Source organism: Falco naumanni, chromosome 10, assembly GCF_017639655.2.
Source record: "Falco naumanni isolate bFalNau1 chromosome 10, bFalNau1.pat, whole genome shotgun sequence".
NCBI lineage: Eukaryota > Metazoa > Chordata > Aves > Falconiformes > Falconidae > Falco > Falco naumanni.
Genome location: NC_054063.1, coordinates 10,182,848 through 10,204,564, shown reverse-complemented (window position 1 = coordinate 10,204,564; position 21,717 = coordinate 10,182,848). Strand labels below are relative to the sequence as shown.

At 43.9% G+C, this 21,717-nt stretch overlaps 1 protein-coding gene across 13 annotated transcripts in view; it reads right to left on the bottom strand.

Moving 5' to 3' along the window:
* TEAD1 (TEA domain transcription factor 1) overlaps nucleotides 1-21,717 on the bottom strand; it is a 160,788-nt gene that overhangs the window by 19,544 nt on the left and 119,527 nt on the right. For 5 of the 13 annotated variants that reach the window (XM_040608009.1, XM_040608011.1, XM_040608010.1 and 2 more), the window contains 5 exons: nucleotides 15,728-15,739; nucleotides 14,391-14,525; nucleotides 14,153-14,199; nucleotides 13,338-13,399; nucleotides 11,270-11,394 (listed from right to left, as the gene is read on the bottom strand). In XM_040608009.1, coding sequence (XP_040463943.1) covers nucleotides 11,270-11,394; nucleotides 13,338-13,399; nucleotides 14,153-14,199; nucleotides 14,391-14,525; nucleotides 15,728-15,739 — 381 coding nt within the window. The remainder of the gene's footprint in view (nucleotides 1-11,269; nucleotides 11,395-13,337; nucleotides 13,400-14,152; nucleotides 14,200-14,390; nucleotides 14,526-15,727; nucleotides 15,740-21,717) is intronic. The other 8 variants (XM_040608012.1, XM_040608013.1, XM_040608001.1 and 5 more) reach the window with 2 other exon arrangements.

Below are 21,717 nucleotides of genomic sequence, written 5' to 3'. Positions count from 1 at the left end.
CATTGCACCTCATTATAATCATGGGAACCCCCTTCCTGCCTGGGGGAAATCCTTGGCCCAGAGAAGTCCCCTACTGAGGCCAACACAGCCTTTTAGGGGCTGCCATTTCTCCCAGATGACAGCACCTTTCAACACCTAAAATGAAAGCAGGACGATGAACCCCAAAGACCTTCCGCCAGTCAGCCAGCAGCTCAGTGTCACGCAGGCAGAGTGAAGGAGCTTGAGAGAGGCAGGATTAAACATTGGCGGGTTTAACCATGCAGATCACAAAACATTTTTCTAACTCTACTGAAGGAAAGCTGATACGCAGTCAACAAACACTAGGAACCCCTGTCATATTGAACAGATGCTGTATATAAGGGGCAATTCCCAAAAGCTAAGCACAAATAAAATATTTAAAAGCCCAAAGCAGACCTCATTTAAGCTATTTTGTTTACAATATACCTGCCGAATGAACAAATTGAAATGACAAATCTAAATTAATTGGACAGCCACTCAGAGCCTTCCTTTGGTGTAAGCAGTGTCTTCCCTAGCAGATGTCCAAAACTCTGGGGAAAAGGAAATGGACTGGCTAGATTTCTGCACTTACGAAATTAAATTGAAATCTATTTAAAAATCATCTAGCACAGTGAAATCTGAATTTAGAATCAGAGAACACTCATCTGTGTATGGGGCCAAAAATGAGATACTGTCTGTGCTTTTCACAGGGTTGTATTACTTTTTTATTTTTGCGGAAGGAAAAAGGAAAGTGTAACACTTATTAAGGTGTTTGCACAAACAAGTCCAAGCCTGAGAGCACCGGTTTCACAGATTTTCCTTGCAGCTCTCTTTCAAAACAATGCTATCCCAGCTTTTCCCGTGCACGCGTGGAAATCTTGGCCAGACTTTAGTTAGTGCATGTGGAGTCCAAAAGGGGCAGAGCTGATCCAAAGAAATTGCTTCTACCTTGAAGATGAAAACAGGCATGGCAGAGAAATAAATGGGCGACGGAGAGCTGAATGCATGCATGCAGGAGTGAGTGTGCCCAGGAACGTGTGCCAGCTAGCCCTCGCCCAGCACTGGTTTAGCTTGCACACTGGTCATTCACGCATGATACAGGAAATCTGTACTGGTTGGCAACCAGGAGTGCCTACCATAACACCGTCCACGGTCAGATTTAGCATGTTACTCAGCAGTGGCACAAGTGGACTAAGGAGACGTTTCAATGTGACAAACGAAACAAAACCAAAAAATGCCAAGAAACACGAGAAAGTACCATGGCTCTGACTTCTGGTTTTTTGACAACATCATCACATATTTGTCTGGTAGCACTAAGCAAATAACTAAAAGTCATGCTGAACATTTCTGATGTATCTTGCTGCCTACTGAAAAACTTCGATCTCAGTACAACGTATCAGTGCCCCATATACCTGGGAACTGCCAGGTTCTCCTGCACCCAGGAAAGTGACCTTCCCAAAAGTGTGTCTCTCTCCCAGGCTCAAAAGTGGCTGTGGAGGGAAGGAGGAAGGGAGAGCTGTATTTTACGGTTTGGCCACTGCAAATTCCCAAGGCAATTCAAACACTGTGCCTTGTTCTGCAAACCAGGAAAAAATACAAAATGCTCAGTATCCAAACATTAGTAAAATCAAAGACATTTATAGGACCACAGAGCATCAAGTCTCAATACTGTTTAAATATAAAAGCAAAGTTAAAGGCAGCTGTAAAGCTACCACAGTTGTCTGCAGAGCTTGCCAAAGTACCAGATGCTGCTGCAGCAAAATTTCCGAGGGGGTACAGTAGGACAGATGGTATGACATCACCTGACAACATTCTTAGGACCGAAATGTTTATTTTGATATTGCAATATGTGATTATTTTCTCCTTATGTTGCTGCAATTCCTATGCTAAGTACAATCATTACTAACCTAATTAGATATGGCATATTTCTACAAACTAACAAACAATATAATACTCGGAGCAGCAGGGTAAATGGATACTGAACTGATCCCTATCATTTTTATACAAACATACTGCATGACAGGAATTTATGTGTAGATGAAAGCAAAGAACCTAAATTTTATGCCTGTATTTTTGAGCCCATTAGTGTCTGAACAGCTTACAAACATGCTCATTATATTGAGAATTCACTGTTATTTTAGACTAAGTATTCCAGAGCCATTGAAGTATATTAGATGCTGAGGAATTTACCCATGTGACAACATTTAAAGGATTTTCATCTGGCATTGGGGTAATAATGTGCTTTAGATGCTGTAACCATCATAGGTCAAATCCTGTATTTTCTGAGAATAAGAACTATATGAAAATACAAAGAACATCTTCGGCTATGTCTGAAGCATCTGCATTACATGACATGCCCTGGAGATGGCCGCCTCTTACTGAGTTCGTTTTCTTAAGAAAATTTTAACTATCCAAAGAATGCAGTAAAGCCATGAAATATGACTGTTGTCAAATAATACCACGAGAAAAATTATAATCCACTTAGGAATTTAGAAGAACCAAGACAAATTGCCAATGGCAGGGGATGCAAGCATTTAAGCTAGTGCAGAACAAAGACAAACCACCTACATTTGTTTTATCAGCCAGCATATATATTTGTAACCTCTCCTCACCAATTTTGCACTTGTATTCTAAGGCAAAGCCTTTCTGGTCCATGAAACGCATGTTTGCAAGTTGCTACAGCTCTCTCTGTCACATCCCCATGCTTTCCCATACCTGTGGAGCTAAAGCCAAGCCCTGACAAGCCTGTATAGGACCAAGTTTTTAATTAAACAGTAGCATCCAAGATACAGATGGCAGCGAAGCTAACCCTCTCAAGCTCCCAGTGCAGGTGAGCTGGGCATGCCGATCTGCTGGGGTACCTGCTCTGTCACTGCTCCTGTCCACCGGGGCTGCATGACCCTACAACGCCATGCTGAGCAGCACGTGGGGGCGAGCAGCTCCCCAGGCCCTGCCAAGGCTGGGTGACAGGGATGCGGAGCAAAATGGAAGGCAAGCGGCCTGAGAGAGGGCCCTTGGCAGGTGCTTCTCTGGGGATACAATCAGAGGATCATAGAATCATTTAGGTTGGAAAAGATGTTTCAGTTCATCAGGTCCAGCTGTTAAATGACCTCGCTCGTGGGCATAGCACCCTGACTACAAGGGCGCTGCACCCTCCCGTTGCACCCAGAGGCACAGCTGTGACTGAACTCCCCCCAAACCACACTCACACGCCTGGGAGTCACCCCCGCAGGGCACGGCCGGCCGGTGTAAGCTCCTCTGCAGACACCCCTGGCCTGCAGTGGCACAGCGAGCTGGTGCCTTGCTGACCTCGCACACCCACAGGAGGGTTGAGCAGGATACAGGTGGCAGCACTCCGCTGCCTCGTCTGCCCTGCACAGCCTAATGACAGCCCCTCACCAGCTGGGGTGCTCCATCACAGCTGTAGGTTCCTGCAAATTTCAAGCGTAACAACCACGAGGGTGACGCCATCTATATTATCACTTGCAGCAACAAGCCCCTGTGAGAAAATACCACGGGGAGAGGCTGGCAACTTGAACAGATCATGTGCCCAAAGAGACTCCACCACCCAAAGAAGGACATTAAAAAGGCTCATGTTGCAGGTCTTCCCTCTTCCCGACAGAGGGACAGACCCTCGGCTCTCTTTGCACTGAATATATTCTGCACTGGAGGTTACAAGGACTCCTGCCACAGCTCAGAGGGACAGGTGAGTGGAAGGCAGGTGGGACTGTCACCAAAATGAGAGAAACCAGCACTACTCAAGTGCCTGGCAACTCCACAGACTGGTCCAAGCTGCACTTCTGGAGGAAAAAGGAGCCAGGTGGGGTAGACTGATGGAAAAACAATCACTAGTATATCAGCAGTCTGTGTGTGGCTCTAACCTGTGCCCTGCCCAGCCTCAGCTCTGCTGTCTTGCTGTATCTTGTAAATCTGACACTCTTTAATTTCCTGCCGATGCAAGAAAATCACTTGGTCTGCCAACAGTTTTTCTTATTTCTACCAAAACACCAGTAACTGAGTATTTCATTCCTGTTGCTGTTGTCCTCCACTGAAGCAGATTGGGAGTTATATTTATAACATTTTAATGCTATAATTGGAGTCTGTACCAACTCCTGTTACTAAGGTTTTTAACACTTTCATGTGAAATGTTAATTGAACTTTTTTTGTTTGTATGCTATGATACAACTGCACGGTCAACCTAGTCTTTCAGGGACCTCCACGCGTTCACACCTGCCTGGATCCACTCAGGCATTGTATCTGGAATGTGAAGTAAAAGGAGATCTTCGGCTACTTTATGGTTGCAGAAATAGAGAGGTAGGTGACGAATGAGAGTGGTTCCCAGCCCTGACACATCAGTGCTGCCCAGCGCTTCCCAGCTACTGCCACAGGAGTCCCAGTGTGAAACTGGGACTTGCTGGCTGGGCAAGGTGCTCACACATTTTCATCAGCTTTCCTGTGGCAGTGAAGACACATCCTGCAGTTCTGGCCTGTCTGATTTGAGACCCTGAGGTCCCAGCTCCAGAAGTGCTGAGTGCTCAGATGGGAAAATTATGCCTGAAAATAGGAAGCTCTCAATAATGCTAAGTATTCTGCAAAATCAGGCTCATGACAAATCAAAGGGGACCCTCAAAATCAGTGGCCCATTCATTCTTTTGCACCTGAACTTCTTGCGTTTGTCAAATGTGAGTAATAATGCTCCTTCATCTAAAAAATGACTGCACTAATACATCTGTGAAATGCAAATGAGGGAATTATTAATTCTGTTTGAAGGAGAGGTTAGACAGCACGCAGCAAGCAGGGCACAGGGCCACGCATTTCAACAACAGAAGAAAACAAACTACTGAATGGTTGCTTATCAAAAGAAGGGCCATCTACATCTACACTGAATGAAGCAGGAACAAACAAACATGTGAGCATGTAATTAACTGCTGCATTGTAGAGCAGACATACAAGGACATTTCCCAACTTCTGAGAGCCTGACTTTGCAGCCCAGCTAAGCAGTTTTGGGGTGGGTGTAGGGGTGTGGGAAGCTGCAGTGGAACGAGACGGGGAGACCTCGGGGCAGAGGCACAGCCAGGTGTAAAGTCCCTCGGGGCGAGCGCGAGCACTTCTAACTACAGGCGCTTGAATATGAATATTTTACAGAGCATGACACTCGCTTCCCAGGGCTAACACGTAGCTCTCCAGCACCATAAAAGAAATGACCCTTGCGTTTTATTAAACTTTGATTTCAGATTAAAATGATCCCAGATCCTGAGTCTGCTACTCCAAGACATTTATCCTAATGTGGGTTTGCTCCCTTGTCCTTTCACATCACTTGGGGTTCAGCATGCAGGCAGGGCAGGCACCGCGGGGGAGACGCACAGCCACAACCCACCACGCTGCCAACGCCAGCCCAACTCACGCGTCCCCCCACTCCTCCTCCCCGTGAGAACAGTGCAGCGCTGTGCAAGGCTGTGGGAGGCAGAGGGCCCCCCACTGCGATGACCCCCCTGATTTTACGGCTCTCCTGGGCTCATCGCAGGAGCTGTGTGCCCGGGCTCCGCTCCAGCTACCCCACAGCCCCACTCGCTCGCTCCTTCCCTCCTCGCCGATCTCACATTTCCCTGGGCAGAGCCGGTGCCCTGTGCGATGCCCGGCAGCGATTTCCAGCGCCGGGGCTTTGTGCGATGGCGGGGCTGGGGCACGGCCGCGGTGCGGGCCCGGCAGAGGGAGCTGCCATGGCTGCCGCTGCGCTCCGACCCAGCTACGCGAAAGCAGCGCTTTTAAATTTGCTGGGAAATTTCTGGCAGCAGCAGTGGGCTTTGAGAAACGGGAGAGCGCGTGTGAAGGCAGCGGCGAGAGCGCGCTCCGGCCCCCGCAGTCTTCCCACCCGTCCTCAGCGCCTAGTGCGGGCTGACTGCGAGGAACAGACTGCGCTCGGTCCCTCCACCCGCGCTCCCTTGAAGAGCCCCTGTCCTGACGCTACAGCTGGGCTGGGGGAGCTGGCCCAGGCCTCCTGCCGCATCTCCGCGGGGTCCCCCGGGAATGCCGCCAGCCAGGCCTGCTGCGATGCCGCGGTTTCAAGATTGGAGCCTGCGCCAGTACTGGACCCCCTTAAAGCGGTTTCTTGGCACTTCTAACTACAGACACCTGAATATGAACATTTTACAGAGCATGACATTCGCTTCCCAGGGCCAACACGTAGCTCTCCAGCACTGCAAAAGAAATGACCCTTGCGTTTTGTTAAACTTTGTCTGATTTCAGATTAAAACGACCCCAAATCCTGAGTCTGCTACTCCAAGACATTTATCCTAATGTGGTTTGCTCCCATCCTTTCATATCACAAAAACGCTACACCGAGAACTTCGTTATGACTGAAACGCTGAACTGCTTTTTAGACACTTTACAGGGAATTCAGAAAGGATAAACAATGCCTGTAACAATGGATATTGTTCAAAGATGGAGGGCTTCTTTTGAAAAGACCTCATTTATTTTTCATCACTTAGGTGGTTTGATTAACTTTGCTGAATTTTACTGCATTTGGCTAATGATGGCAGGCTGTTTTTATGGCCCTTGAGCAATTGCTTTCACTTTCTCGTTCTCAGGCACAATTCTCCCTGGGCTCACAAAGCCCTTTTACAACAATAATAAAACTTGAATTAAAACATAAAGAATATTCTATTTCTTCACCACACTTTAAAATACATTTTGAAATTTGGACCTAACACAATCTGACAGTTTGGATAGGTGGATTAATACTGAAAACACCCATCACCCATGTTCTTTACAGCCCTATATAGGTATTTTAGATGTAAAGCTGTCTGAAGCTCTCACAGTCGAAACAAATGTGGCAGCAAGGGTGAGAAACCTCAAAGAGGAAGAGAAGAAAGGGGAGTTTTTGTTGGGTGGCGGCAGGGTTTTTTTCCTGATTGGAAAGCAAGCTTGAATATATAAATATATATATACACATATATAAAAAATCAGAATTATTATAATTTCAGTGTTATAGTATTTCAATTTTATAGCCCCTGTGTAACAGTCAGTTGCTTAGATCTCTTCTAATCTGCTTGCATACTCAGTTTATATTTGTTAGGGAACATGGGATTACTTGGTTTAAGCATTTGTCCTGAACTTTCACAGAACCACTGCAGTAAAAATGGAAAGTCCCCATTAAGGAAAACCTGTCATGAAAGCAGCAGATGGGTATATAAACTTGTTAATCTGTTGAGAATACAGTTACATAGGGTAGGCAATAATTAAAGGTAACTAAAAGGCTGGTGCTTGGACCCACAAGGGCAGCTTCTATGCACCATTTAGGAATTATACTTGAGCACAAAATACCACAAAAGGAAAGTACAGCCTGACGTTTGGAAACCTAATTGATTTTCGTGTAAAAGGAGGAGTAATTTTACCCATCTAACTGCAGAGTCAGTATTCCAAGATTTTGTAACTGTGCCATCTTATTTCCCACAGACTTATCTTCTGCCATGCAGAGTTACAGCGAGGGTTGCTTATTGTTCCATTTACAAAAGAAAAAAATATAGAAACAATTTTGTGGCTAGGGAAGGGAAAAAAAGTCAACAGCCCTCCACAAGTGACAGGACTCCACAGAGCACATTTCCGACCCACCAGAATGCCCACTCTAAATTAACACAACTGCCTGACATTGCAGGGCTTTTGTACTTTTAAACACCAATTGCCATTGGAAGAACCCCAGCAATGTTTAAGGCCCCACCCCTACAATGAGCTCCCTGTGGGTGGACCTTTGTGGCCATACACAGCCCCACTGAAGTTGCTGGGTGTCACCTCGGGCAGACAGACCTACATTTCTAATTGCTGTACAGGAATACAGACTGCAAGGGGCTGCTCAGGATCATCGAGTCCTGGCTCCAGGTGCCACGTCAAATAAACTTTTTTCAATAACCTTCCAGGTTACATTTTAAGATGGAATTGGTCTGTCTGCCCCCACTACTATAAGGCTTTCTCACCTGCTTTTGGGATGGGGGAGAGAGGGAGGAAGGGTCATCTTGTTTTAATAAAATGTTGGAAATGCATCTAATCAAAATAAAGTATTACGTCATTTTCTGTAAAAAGTCAGAAGTGTAATGAACACGTAACTATCTTTTTTTCGGAAGATACATGAGAACTCTCACACAGCAGCATATACAGATATACATTTCTGAGGTCAGCAAAGGCACAAAGGCATACAGGAGATGCTGCAACCACAGCACATGCCTAAACGACTTCATATGCACATTGTGCAAAACACACATCTTGCCTTGCTTGCTGATTTTGTTATTAAAAAGTAATAAAACCCCATTCTTGCTACGCTATGCAAACCATATCTGCAATAAAATGTAGCACCAACACAAAGAAAGATGTACAAAACCACAGGCAGAATTCACATTTTCTTCAATGAAGCTGGGGGTTGGCTCTCGCCTCCTCCAAAAATGACTTTTGAGGCTTGCTGGAAAAGCCTGTGCATTGGAGACGGGGAGGGCTGGTAGGAGGCAGCGCCCCTCAGTGCTATCCCTGCAGACAGGCATGCACGACTGCCTCTGCAGCAAATGTCCTTCTGCATTTGCCCTGGAAACTAGTCACACTGTCTTGGGTTTTTTTGTTTTTCTATGCTCTCGTTTAAGATTCAAATAATCAAATTTATTTAATTTGATCTAAACAATGCCTCCCCTTCTCCTGACTCCCCTTTCCTGGGCAGTGGTGGTGACATGCTGCCCATGGAAGCTCATCCCTTGGCCCCCACACTCCAGGTTGTCCCCACGCAGCCCTTGCACAACACTGTCCCACTGCTCTTGCAGTGTAGGCGTAAAGAATCATCTAAATTGGGATTAATGCATGACTAGGAATTGACTTTTCTTTGTGTCTCATTTTTGCACTGTTACAGCACAGTTTTTTAAAAACAAGTCTGGGTAGTTTGACGCTCTTGCTTGTCTAGCAAACCTCCTGCATAAATGCTCTGCATTTAAAAGGTGGGTTTCTCAGCAGTATGCTCGCAAGCTGGGACAAGCTCCAGTCGGCCTCACTGCACCCTCAGGAATTCCAAATAATATCAATTTACTCCAAAAAAGGCTTTACAGTATTTACGGGGCCATCCTGGGTAACCGTATTTCCACTCAGGCCTCCATTCTTTCTCTGCAGTGCCAGTGGATGTGCTGCATTCCCCAGAGCCTGCACCTGCCTGGAAAGTGAGAGCCCCAACGTGTCCCCAGGCCGCCGCCCACCCCCCCACTGCGAGCACAGCTGGCTCCGAGCTGTGCCACCGGGGCAGCACGGGACCCACGGCTCCTTCCCTGCCAAAGCAGCACCTTCTCATTGTTGGCCTGTCAATCACATTGCGAATATATTCACGTCACTCAGCTGGTTTCACGGCGCAGTGGTGTGACGGGCAACCACGTGTTATCTGTTAAGAGTACACTTGGCTGGAGGGAGATATTTCTTAGAGGGAAAGACATAAAAGTTACTTAGTTGTGATCTCTCATTCACTCCCTTTTATGTGAAGCCACACAAATGCACAGAGGTGTCTACACCATATAAGCCCATGGGTTTGTAAATAGTTTTGCATTATGAACACCAATAGCAAAAGGATAATTAGGTAGTATACTAGCAAAATAGTAAATTATAATACACTGAAATGCCAGTTCATTCACATACAGCACCATAATGCTGAGCATTACATGGCCGCATCCTGTTTTCCTGATAAACTCGAGGCACACACCTAACACCCTGGTACGCGGCAACCTGGGCATGGCAGAGCCTATGGATCAGCGGGATACGTTACACGGGTTCAGCGAGCCAAGGACTCCAAAAGCTGCCTATCAAAAAGGCTACCTGACGAGAAAACCTGGATGATGTGTTTCTGCAACAGAAATACACGCTGCTGTCTGGATTGAGTCAGGGCTGGGGATGGAAAAGGCATTCCAGCTGTGAATTAGTCTGGAGGACACTACGGTGAAGCTTTAGCCCACCAGAGGCAGGATTGCTGGGAAAGCGTGGGAATCAGGGCCGTGGGAAGACAGAGGGATTGCAGGGAAACCATGCGGCATCTAACAGTCAGGTAAGCACAGAGATAACCGTACCTGCTGCCGAACACTTCCTCCCTCAAAGTTAATTTAACCTGGCAAAAGGTGACATTTAGCAAACCAACACGCTGCCACATATTTAGTGTATGAATAGCTGAGATATGGTGTATTTTCATAGAGATGTTTCTTCGCCAGGAGCATTCCTCTGTTGTAAGGTTTCTGGGCTATGTCTCCCATCTCCATTATGCAGGGTAAACACTCCCTGGATAACACCCCTGGCCAAAGCCCATAAATGCTATGGTTTCCAGTGCTGCATTATAAGGAGCAAGTGATAGCTTCTCTCTGCCTCAAGCTGCTGTATTTTACCAGGAATCTGAACAAGAATGGCCCATCTGTATCACCCATTCATGACAGTATTTGCTTTTCAGAAATTCTCTCATTAAAAATTCTCAGGTTCAAGCAGAAAGAAGCTCTTTTTATTTATTTGTGATGAAGTAGAAAGAGTGCTAGGCTACTAACAAATGTTCTTGGTAAATATATGATGATTAATATCAAGGTTCAAGGCTTATTGGACTAAATGAAATATTAAAGCCAACTTCATAAACTACCCTTGCAGGTATAGAACGCAGACTAAAAAGCAAAACAAAACCAAATGCTTCCTAAAATAAAAAATCCCTAAAAAATCCAAACCTTGGATTGGACCCTAAGACACAATTAAAGATCAAGGAAGACTGAATGATTGGACATCTAGATACATAACCTCAATCAAAAATAAAAATAATGTTGATACACTTAAATGGTACATGCTTGGGAAGATGGAACCAAAAGGGATAATCCTGATACTCAGAGGCTATCCCAAATGTCAGGTACTGAAAATAATGTGCACAGTTTCTATGCACGTCTTTAATTTTGTTTCTGCTAGGAAACAGATTAGGCTTTAATTTAAATGTAAAGTACTGAATTACTGCCAAAAAGACGATGTGATTTGGTACAACTGCTAAACTAGGTCAACAGTGAGACAGGTGCCATATCAAAGCATGCCTGCTTTCAGAGAGGCCTCACTTCTGCAAATGGGCAAAAAGAGGGCAAGAAAGGAAAACACAGTACTACAGTAAAAGGAATATTACACTGAGCAGTAGCGAATGCAGAAATACCATGTGTATTCCATCAGGCTTAACCCTGGAAAGCATCCTCAGAATGTAGGGAGCAACAAAGAAAAGCTGAAGATTAGCGGACACAAGGGCAACACTTACTGATTCGGGATCCCTCTGCTGTTCAAGGAAAGCTGAAAACTCCACCAGCCTGAGCTTGGTCGTACCAATCGATCGGCCCTGCCATGCAGGCACTGAGGGAGCTGGAGCTGACGTAGGCTCAAATCCTAAAAGAAAGGAACCATTTTCATGCAGAAGTTGACAATTCCTCAGTTTATGTTCTCTGAGTTAAATATAATTGGGAATTATGCATGCAGCCCTTGGATGTTTGTATTAATTTTAGCAAATAATGAATTCAGAATGAGTTAAAATTGGAAAACCACAGAACAATATGTAGAAAAAGAGGTCGCAACCCAGCAAGCTAATAATGGTGCAAATAAAAGACTGACTTCTTTGTTTCCTTGGGGCTATAACTCACTGTAGAATTTTTGTTTAAATTATATACTAGATTATAGAGATTTATAGAGAGTTCACATAGACTTATACCTGACCCTTCCTCAGAAACTGGCAGCAAGACTCACACGAGATATTACTGCCTTGGGAGTCAAGAACTGGCCCCTATTTCTGCTCCTAATGTGCCACATGTTACAAGTAAATCACCTCTTCTTGCCTATTTTTCCTGCTACTCTCAATTCCCCTCTCCTATTTAGAGTATAAGGCTTCCAAGGCAGGGACTGTCTCTTACTATCTATTTGCACATTGAGTCTTTGACTTCTTCTGGAGCTTTTAGGCAGCATTATATTACAGATAATAAAAAATAATTATTGTAGAGAGCCAAATCATACCCTGAAAAGAAAAATAAGGTTTTAAATTGATAATAAAGAGGGAATGACATGATCTAGAGAGAGAAGGGATGTTAACCACCATCTCTAATTCACCTCAAGAGAAGAAATAAATGCTATCTCTTGCTCCTCATCATGGAAAATTAGACGAGAAGGAAACAAGACTGTAAAGGAAGAAGGGAAAGGCAGCAGCAGCTCGAAGGCAAAACTGATCAGGGGAGAGACACAGGCACAAGGAAGGCAGGGGAGAGGCACCAAAGGTTAGAAAACAAAAGTAATCCTGAACTAGGTTGAGAAGGAGGGAGAGGTCACAGGTAGCATGTGTCCATATCCCGTAATGGGAGTACGGTACCTGTCTCCAACCCTCAAATTTAGGCAATGAAGGTGTAAGGCTTGCATGAAATAGGGAATTACAAATGTGACTGGTTAGACATGAACAGCAATTCTAATGAAGCAAAAACTCATGCATGAGTTTTGACTGATTTAGAAATGCTAATAATCCTATTCTGAGAGAAAACATGGAAGAATAAAAAAAGGCTATTCAAAATGTCTGCCTTAGAAAACAATGTTATCAATTAGGGATATCAAGAAAAAGGAAATAATCAGGGATGCAGAAAGACAGTCTTAGTTTTAAGCATTAAATAGCAGCAAGTTAGGAAATCATAAAAAATGGGTAAGAGTCAGAAAACTCCAGTTCAGAGTCAGAAGCATGGTGTCATTTGGTAAGGGAGATGTAAAATTATTTACCATCTGTAAAGAAATCATGATCTTTCCTGAAACTAGCCATGAAACAAACTTGGGAAAAGGAGTAGGGAAGTAGCCATGGGAAGGGCTTGATCAATTTGAGCAAGTGAAGTCAGAATAAACATTAGGTACTTATCAAAGTGGTACCAGGCAGAGCAGGACCTTCAGGAGAGGGAAGAGTTATCAATAACCAGATACACAGAGATGTTTTATACTTAAGGCTAAGCATATATGGTTTTGGAAGAGTTTTTAGTCTCAGTTTAAAGTAAGTTAAGGCTTATTCTCATTACAGCAATTTGGAATGCTGACTGGAGATCACATCACAATTTCTTGCATATGTATTGGTGCTTCCTACCTAAAATGCAAAAAAAAAAAAAAAAACCAACCAAAAAACAACCAACCAAAAAACCCAAACCCAATGATTTTCCCTCAGGTATAATCAGAAAATAGGACATTGAGACTGGTGTTTGGTTTAGCTACAGGAAGCGTTAGACATGGAGTAGTGGCTCTGTCCATCTCAGGAATTAATACATCACATTCAATACACAATTCAAGTCTTTCCAAAGTATAAATGTAAGAATTACCTGAAATGGGAGCTGTGACTGATGGCTGTATGGGATAGGCCTGCTGAACAAATGGCTTTACGCTGGAATAAAGAGTTACACAAAAATCATACACCATGCCATTCACAGTAAATTCCATTAGAGCCACATAGTATAAGAAAAGACACGGTTAATGACCTTTACCCACACACACCTCTCTTCCTTGCATAGCATATTTAACAGACAGACAGTAAAGAAGTAATAAAGAAAGGGTGAGATGAGAATTACACCCATCATCTTAAAGGCAGAAGCTCATCTGTGCTGTCATGCAGCAAGAAACCTGACCCACCCGTTGCAACTGTCGCAGCAAACAGGGATGGTGACTGCTTTGATTCCAAATAAATCCAGAGGACACTGCACTACAGGGGTACAAAGACTCCCATGGACCTTTGACCAGAGGGGCAAAGGCTTCCTTAAATACCTTAAATAAATTCCCCTTGCTTCCAAATACATTGCTCACGTATCTAAAAGAGGATGGAAGTATCTGTACTGGAAACTTATTCACAAGCAAAACCTCCCAAGTTGTTTCCCTGGCATTATCATTGCATCTCACCATGCAAGGAGAGAAAATAGTGTACCCATTAGGTACTCAGCCTCAGCTTTGAGGTTTGGAATCCCTTACAACTTTTTGAATGTGAGTTCACATCCCTGTAAAGGCTCTTCCTTTCCCTACAACTATCTTTTCCTCTTTCTTGGAAAAATGTGCAAGTTCTTGCCTCATTGATAGCTTCTGGCAGCAAAGTGCACAAGCCAGCCCCACACTGCATATAGAAGCACACTTTAATTTTCAGACTTACTCTTGCGAGGATCCAGGCTGCCCCGTTTGAATCATGCCCGGCCAAAACTGCAAGAGGAAAAGCAAACAAACAGACCGACAATTGTTTTCTTTGTCGAAAGATTTTGGATATTTCTGAACAAGCATGATTCCTTTTGCAAACACAAGTGAAAGCATTAATCCATTCATTCAGCCTTAGTTTTCCACTGAACGCTGTTAGAGAATACAGGGGTTTTTTTGGGACTCGGCTAACAACTTACCCCAGGTGCCCCAGGAAATGTAGGACGGGGAATTCCTGGCAGGCCCAGCTTGTTGTGAATAGCAGTAGCTGAGACTATCTGAGCTGATGACATTGCTGCCATGTGCTGGAGTGCTTTGTCCTTTGCTGTCTGATCCTTTAATATGACAATTACACGGAGTCTTAAAACATTTGGCACAACAAATGATGTTAAATAACTGCAGCTACAAGCACATAACTAAAAACTTAAAAAGCCACACAGAAAATGCAAAAAACAGCAAACCATGCAGGGAAAAAAAAAAAAATACAGCACGGAGTCTAACACTCAAGCTACCTCAAGGCAAAACCTCCTCTCAGACATACATGGTAGACCTGAATTCTCACAGTCTGCTCTGCCAACACGCAGGAAGCTCTGGGAGAGCAAACTACTGCCCACTTGTTTATCTGGGCAAATTCTGCTGATTTTAAATCAGGCTGGACTAAACACAGTGTGCTGCTAAGGCTCTGCCGGCAAGACAGGGAGCACTGAGATTTGAGCTCTATCATTTAGATCCAAGAGAAGTTTGCCTTTCGTATTATGCTGTAAGATGAGAACACGGAACTGTGACTGACTCACAAACAATGACAGATTTTTCTTCATGCTTACAGGTTTAGAAACAATTTGGATTCTGTTTTACGATAAGTATTTTAGAAGTTAAATCACAAAAATATAAATAACATTTTAAACTTCCAATTCTGGTATTTTACTGATTTACAGTGTTCCCAAAGAAAACAATCAGCCATAAAATTTCTGCTGTTTTCAAGCATACAGGAACAAGTTTAGGAAAAGACGGGTTGTTATCGATTACTTGTATTAGAGCAGCGCTGGGAGTCCTAGTCACTGCCAATCACGTATGATCACAGAATAGAAAAGGAAAGCCTCTTAATGCAACAGTGTTAACTAAGTGGGTATCTTAGGTCAGGTAAATTAAGTAACAACGGACCGTTACTATCTGGTAAAGTGGGGTTCCTCATCCAGAAGTACTGTATTAATAAGTGCTAATATTTAGGTATGTGACTTAGAATGAAGGAACACAAGCAGTATTAGGCAAGGAGTTTGGGGGATTTTTTTTCTGGTTTTATTTTTACAAGCAAAGTAGCAAGCATGCTGGCAAGAGATGCATGCTCTTATATACGATATATGCCTTTGCACATATGCTCCCTCTAAAGCTTGTATGTAGTAGTACTATAGGTGAGCACTTTCTTCCTTTGAATAGCTCCTTTAGAAACAGCACAGGCTGAAAGTACAGGAAAAGCTAGCCAAAATCTCTGCCAAGCACAGCTAAGGTACATAATACTTGGTTTAGTTAAAATACTTACCATGCTTGTTACCTGGATACAACAACAAACAGTTTATTAAAATACTTGTGTAGAATAGCAGATTCTTAGCAAAATATGAACAAAATAGTAAGAGACAAAGGAAGAGCAGTTTGCTCAGCATTAATATCAGCTTTAAACGAATGCATTATTTTCACCTAGGGACTGATTCATTAAAAGGAAGGCGGGGGCAGGGGGGGGAGGCTAACAACAAAACACAGGGGAGGGATAGAGGGATAACCCTCACCTCCCTGAGTGAAAGCTGCAGATACTGAATGAAGGGGATTGTCTCTGAGCTTGTTTCCCTGAGCCACGCGAGGAGCCCCTGCGGGATGCAGCCCGGGAGAGCAGCAGGTGGAGCAGGGGAGTAGCTGCTCCAGCAGCATCCCTGCTCCGCACCTCGCAGGGTGCCAGCCTGAAGCGCAATGGCTGTGGCGCTGCCTGCAGCAGCACCGACACCTGTGGGCTCAGCGCGCTGCCTCCTGCGCAGTGGCACTGGACACTTGCTTTCTGAGCGGCCCGAGCCTCGGGGACTGCTGACCGTGCACCCACAGAGCAGCTTCTGTGCAGTGGGTGGGAGGACACGGCACCCATCGGTGTGTGAACAAACCTCGGCCGTTTCTCCGACTTGTAGCTTTCCCATAGAACCACAACCAATTCACCGGGTAAGAGCTGGATGTCACCTCTCACTCACCTCTGCCTGCCCCAGGGGTAGGAGGGTGCGCACAGCAGGTTTGCTCATGGCATGTTTTACTGGCAGCCTTTGGGTATCTGCAGACCACGGGGCTAAAAAACGCTTTGGTGGGTGTTAAAGAGGTGGCAGTACCCCATGATTCACGCAGTTCTCCAGAAAGCTGACCTGCTGCACAGTAAGGACACTCGCTCTTACCATGAAAATGAGGAAATGTCCTTAAGCAATATGGAGATGTTAGTCCCACCGAACTTTTCTGTTCTTCGCCCTTTTTTTTGTTAGGTGAGCGGGCTTGGAAATGCCAAACCGTGTGAGTCTTACCCACGGTCTGCTGAATCGTAACAAAACCAAATGAACAGGGGATTGATACCCTGTGTGTGAAATGCATGATTTGAGAAACGTGCTCTGGGTCCTACTAACCTCCAAACTACACGAGCACTGCTTTCGTGACTATCTTGCTATTCCCCAGAACTGCTGTGGCACTACAGCCTCCTCTCCTGCAACGCCTCACAGCTGCAGGCAGCTATGCTGTGCCACCACGTGAAGGTGCAGCCGGTGCCTGTGCTCCTGCCAAGTTCCCAAACTCATACCGTTCTGCTGCTATAATGCCCTTACTATTAGAAGGAACCGAACTGAAGTAGAATTTAAAAGCAAAAGCTTTGTTAGAGATACACAAGTCCATAGCTGGGAGTTGCCTGAGCCCAGGGTAAATTACGTATCTGTGCCATAGTTCACCATGCCTCACTTCAGCCATCTGAAGTCTCCAGTCTAAGGCAGCTGGCTAGCCCCCTGCTATTGTCAGTGCAGTAAGCACCTACAGGGGACAATGTATTTCATCCTCACCAGGCACTGAAACCATCGGGAGTGCATTACTTTCTGTAATTATTGCTGTCCAAGGACTAGAAGAAGAAAGAGCCTGGACACCCAGCTTCTACACGGCACCAGCTACGGCAGGTAAATCCCACCATAATAGATGAACCAAGAAAAATTTTCAAAGATTTACACTTCATTTAAGACCTTCTGTTCACAAAAGGAAGGACACTTAGACTGTCCTGTGGAGCTCTTAGCTGCCATTAGCAGTGAGCCTGATGATCCTGAATATTAGGAACAGCAACAGTAATTTTTGGAGGGAGAAAACATCTTTTGTATCACAACGTGAGAAGAGATGTGCCCTCCTTCTTGTCAGTTGCTGCTTTTCACCCTAGAATGTTCCGCATTTTGTGGTGGCAATTCATCTCATCCTCTTTGACCGATTATATTTTCAGGAGGATGGAGAGAAAGCAAAAATGTTTAGCATGACAGCCAGAAATACAGCCCTTGCAACAGGGCTAGTCTTGAGGAGTTTCAATGACTCCTACAAAGTTTCCCAACGGTGACAAATCTGCCAGCTCCACTGGAAATCAGCAGACTCAAGCCAACACACATCAATGGGAAGTTTCACCTTTTGTAGGCTTAGGAACCCCTGCATAGTTGGAAGATCAGTTTTTCTCAAAGTAACTGTTACTTCACATTCAAACATCAAAGAAATCAAACTCAAAGTCAAATAAAAATACATAAGTGAATCTGACTTCCATTGGCAAAAGGGTACCTTCAGCTCCAGGAATGTTTTGGAGAGCTGCAACGTGGTGGCCTATGCTTGTATAATCAGGCACACTTCATAATCTTCAAAAACAAATAGGAAATCCACATTTTAAAGCTGTTTATTTAAACTGAAATATTAGCTTGTCTGCCACTTAAACAAACAAGTATATGTTAGGGGGGTTTTATGCCGTAATGGAGAGCACTCGTTACAAGCAGGGAATAACTCTTTCTTCCTATCATTGCACTGTGGTTGCTTCTGGGATGAAACTTGGTAACTGATTAATAACACACAATAGTATTACATCACAGTTTAGGCAGCAAGAGAAGTAATATATCCAATTAAAACGGCAGGGGTAATTTAAACAGGCAGATTACGGTAATCACCCAGGTTGGAATTTGGCCAGGACAAATGGGTTAACACCCCTACTCTAAACAGGAACATTGTGGGATTTTTAATGACCTCAAATAGTTAAGACTTTGATTTCCTATCTTGTCTGAGACAGAAGGGCTTTGCTTTTGCTCTCACTTGTGCTGCTGTGTAAAGCCGGAATAAATCCTTTCGGGTCAATGAGGTTTACACTGACGTATGTAAAATAAAAGTTTGGGCCAGCGTGCTGCAGAGTCCCGTGCTGAGGTTCGGCAGAGGCTTGGAGGGACAGTATCTCCTACCGAATCATTAAATCCTGCCAGAGCTTAAGGTATTCCTTGGGTAGTCCCATCTGGCCCTGACCTGGCTTGACCCTACTTAATTTATGAGCTCTGATGGGATTGCTGCTGCCCAGGAATGACACTGTACTAAGTAACAGACTGCACTCTTAGATCGCTGCCTTCCCCTCCCTGTATAAAAGTCCTCTCTGCTGTGGTACGTAATTAGTAGCGACTGTTACCAACGTGAATTTACAGTACAGTGAAAATCTGGTCTAGTTCCACTAAACCCCTAAAATATCATCACTGTAATGGAGATCAGGATCTGCCTCCTGTTTTAGCTGACTGCTTCTGGCTGCAGTTGCTAACACTTTGGTTTTGGAAGGTGTAAGTGCTAAGAATCTAATGCAAGGAGACTACGTAACTTTTAATGAATCAGGCCCTTGAGGTTTACTTTTCACCCATTATTTTTGGAATGCAAAATACATAGTTAAATTAGATAATAACAATTCCCCAGTATCATCCAATTATGAATCTTAATATCCATAAAAGCCCCACATGAAACAAGAGTTCTACATGACAAGCACAGAAGGATTTGTGCTTGACTTTCTTTTAATCCAACATAAACAGAAGAATAATTCAATCAATCAGTTCAAACGAGTTCTACAGCAAAAAATAAAAACTGTTAGCCTAGAATGTAGAATGATAAATGGGGCTTTGAATACCATGTTATCTATGACTCTGGGGAAAAAAATCAAGACAGTATGAGGAAAAGTAAGCACAACAGAACACAGTATTAACTCAAGAAGACTTAAAACCCATACCAATATTTAAAATACAAAACTTTTCTTGTAAGGGAAAAAAAAAAGACATAAGAGAAGAAACAACAATTTGCTCACAAAATGGGTATTACAGTAACACTAACATAAAATAGATTCCTAATAAGCAATTTTGCAGATGTTATTTCTGCTCAGATCTTGCATTGATTCAAATAACCTTTGCAATAATTAGCTGTAGCTCAAAAAAGATAAACAAATCATGACAATATACAATTGTTCTGGACAAAAGATAGAGAGCACTTCAGTGTTTCTAGCCCTGATCTCCAATTTGCTTATTATTAGAGAAGACAGGAGTAAATACAAAAGCTGGCTATTTCAGCCAGGCAATAGCTAATGCCAAGAAGAGAATGCGCATTCAAAGCTGTCCCAACTTGCTGCCTAATGAGTAGCAATTAATTCATCTTATTGTATTTCAAAATGCTGAAGACTCCATTCACATCAAAGGGAATTTTTCAAGGCTTTTATCATTGTTCATTTAAAAAGTATAGAGCTATCTTTAGCATTTTATAATTGACAACAATATTTTCTTTTTATCCTTCAATGCGGTATGTAGAATAATGGATTTTAAAACATGTAATACATGTGAACTATAGGCATTTTAATGTTTCTTTTTGTCTCTGTCTAATTAATCTTGCACTATGAAAAAATATGTGAAATGAAAGTCTAAGACAGATGTATATGCTGCTGTGAAGACCTTTACTCTCTATTTTATGCACAACTTCAAATCCAACTTTTCCCCTGAATGGACAGAGGTGACTTGGGTAACCTATCAGTGCAAAGGTGGGAAATGCTGCAGCCTAACACTATGGGCTGGTGTATTTGACACGGAAATACAACATTAGTCTTAAAAATTCTGCTTTGCCTCCTCCGGTCCCCGCATGAGAGGAGATGTCATGAAGAGGAGCTGCCTTTCAGATCTGTCTCCAAGGACAGCTTTATCTCAGTCACTTTTTCCATTTTCATGAGAAGAAATGTCTCTAACTTCAGGAAGATTTTAATTACCTCAAGAAATCATGATTAACATGTCTAACATAGGAGTATTTTCCTGCTGCAAAAAGAATTAAAATGCACAACAACCCTGGAAAGGCTCAAGCACCATACTGTCCTAGTTTCAGCTGGATAGAGTTAATTTTCTTCTTAATAGCTGGTGCAGTGCTGTTTTGGATTTGGTATAAGAACAATGTTGATAGGACACTGATGGTTTTGGTTGTTGTTGGGTGATGTTTACACTGAATCAAGGACTTTTCGGTTCCTTGGGCCCTGCCAGTGAGGGGGCTGGAGGGGCACGGGACATTGGGAGGGGACACAGCCAGGGCAGGTGTATTCCATACCATGGGACGTCATGTTAAGTATATAGACTAAGGGAAAAAGAAGGAAGGGTGGGACACATTTGGCATTATGGCGTTTGTCTTCCCAAGTAACCATTATGCGTGATGGAGCCCTGCTGTCCTGGGGATGGCTGAACACCTGCCTGCCTGTGGGGAGTGGTGAAGGAATTCCTTGTTTTGCTTTGCTTGCATGCGTGGCTTTTGCTTTACCTATTAAATTGTTCTTGTCTGAATCCTCCAGTTTTACACTCCTTTCTGATTCTCCTCCCCATCCCTCTTGATGAGGGGGGAGTGAGCGGGCGGCTGCGTGGCTGGGGTTAAACCACCACACATTCTCTACTGGTGGTGAAATGCAGCAACAGCATTTACACTCAAACCTTCTCTTTCTTGCAGGCTAAGGATCCATCCATCCAGAGTGACTGTAGGCACTTATCATCAAAGCAAAGGGACTTTGCTGGACTAAGCAGACTTTATGGCACACAGGTGAGGTTTCAATCTACTATGTAAGCTTCAATAATACTCCATCCAATGCTGTAGGTGCAGATAGCTCTGAAATCCTTCCATCCATTTTGATTTTTGCAGAAGATAAACACAGAAGGATTCGGCTGAGTCCTCTCCTCACCATAAGCAGGATTCAGACCAAGGTGAGACAGAAACATGTCTCAGTATAAAATAAACTCAGCAGGTACTTGGGGAACAAGAGTTATTTGTTATATCCTTCCTTCATCAAAGCAAGAGACCAGCAACTGAGGTCAACAGGACAGATTGGCCACATCCTGAAAGACTGATAGGAAATTATGAAGAAAACTGTTAGCAATGGGTGTCAGCTAGGGGAAAGAGCCTCTGTCCCATGCCCCTGCAATCCTCAAGAGCCTGCCCGTGACTATTTCAGCTAAAGCAGCGCTGGCA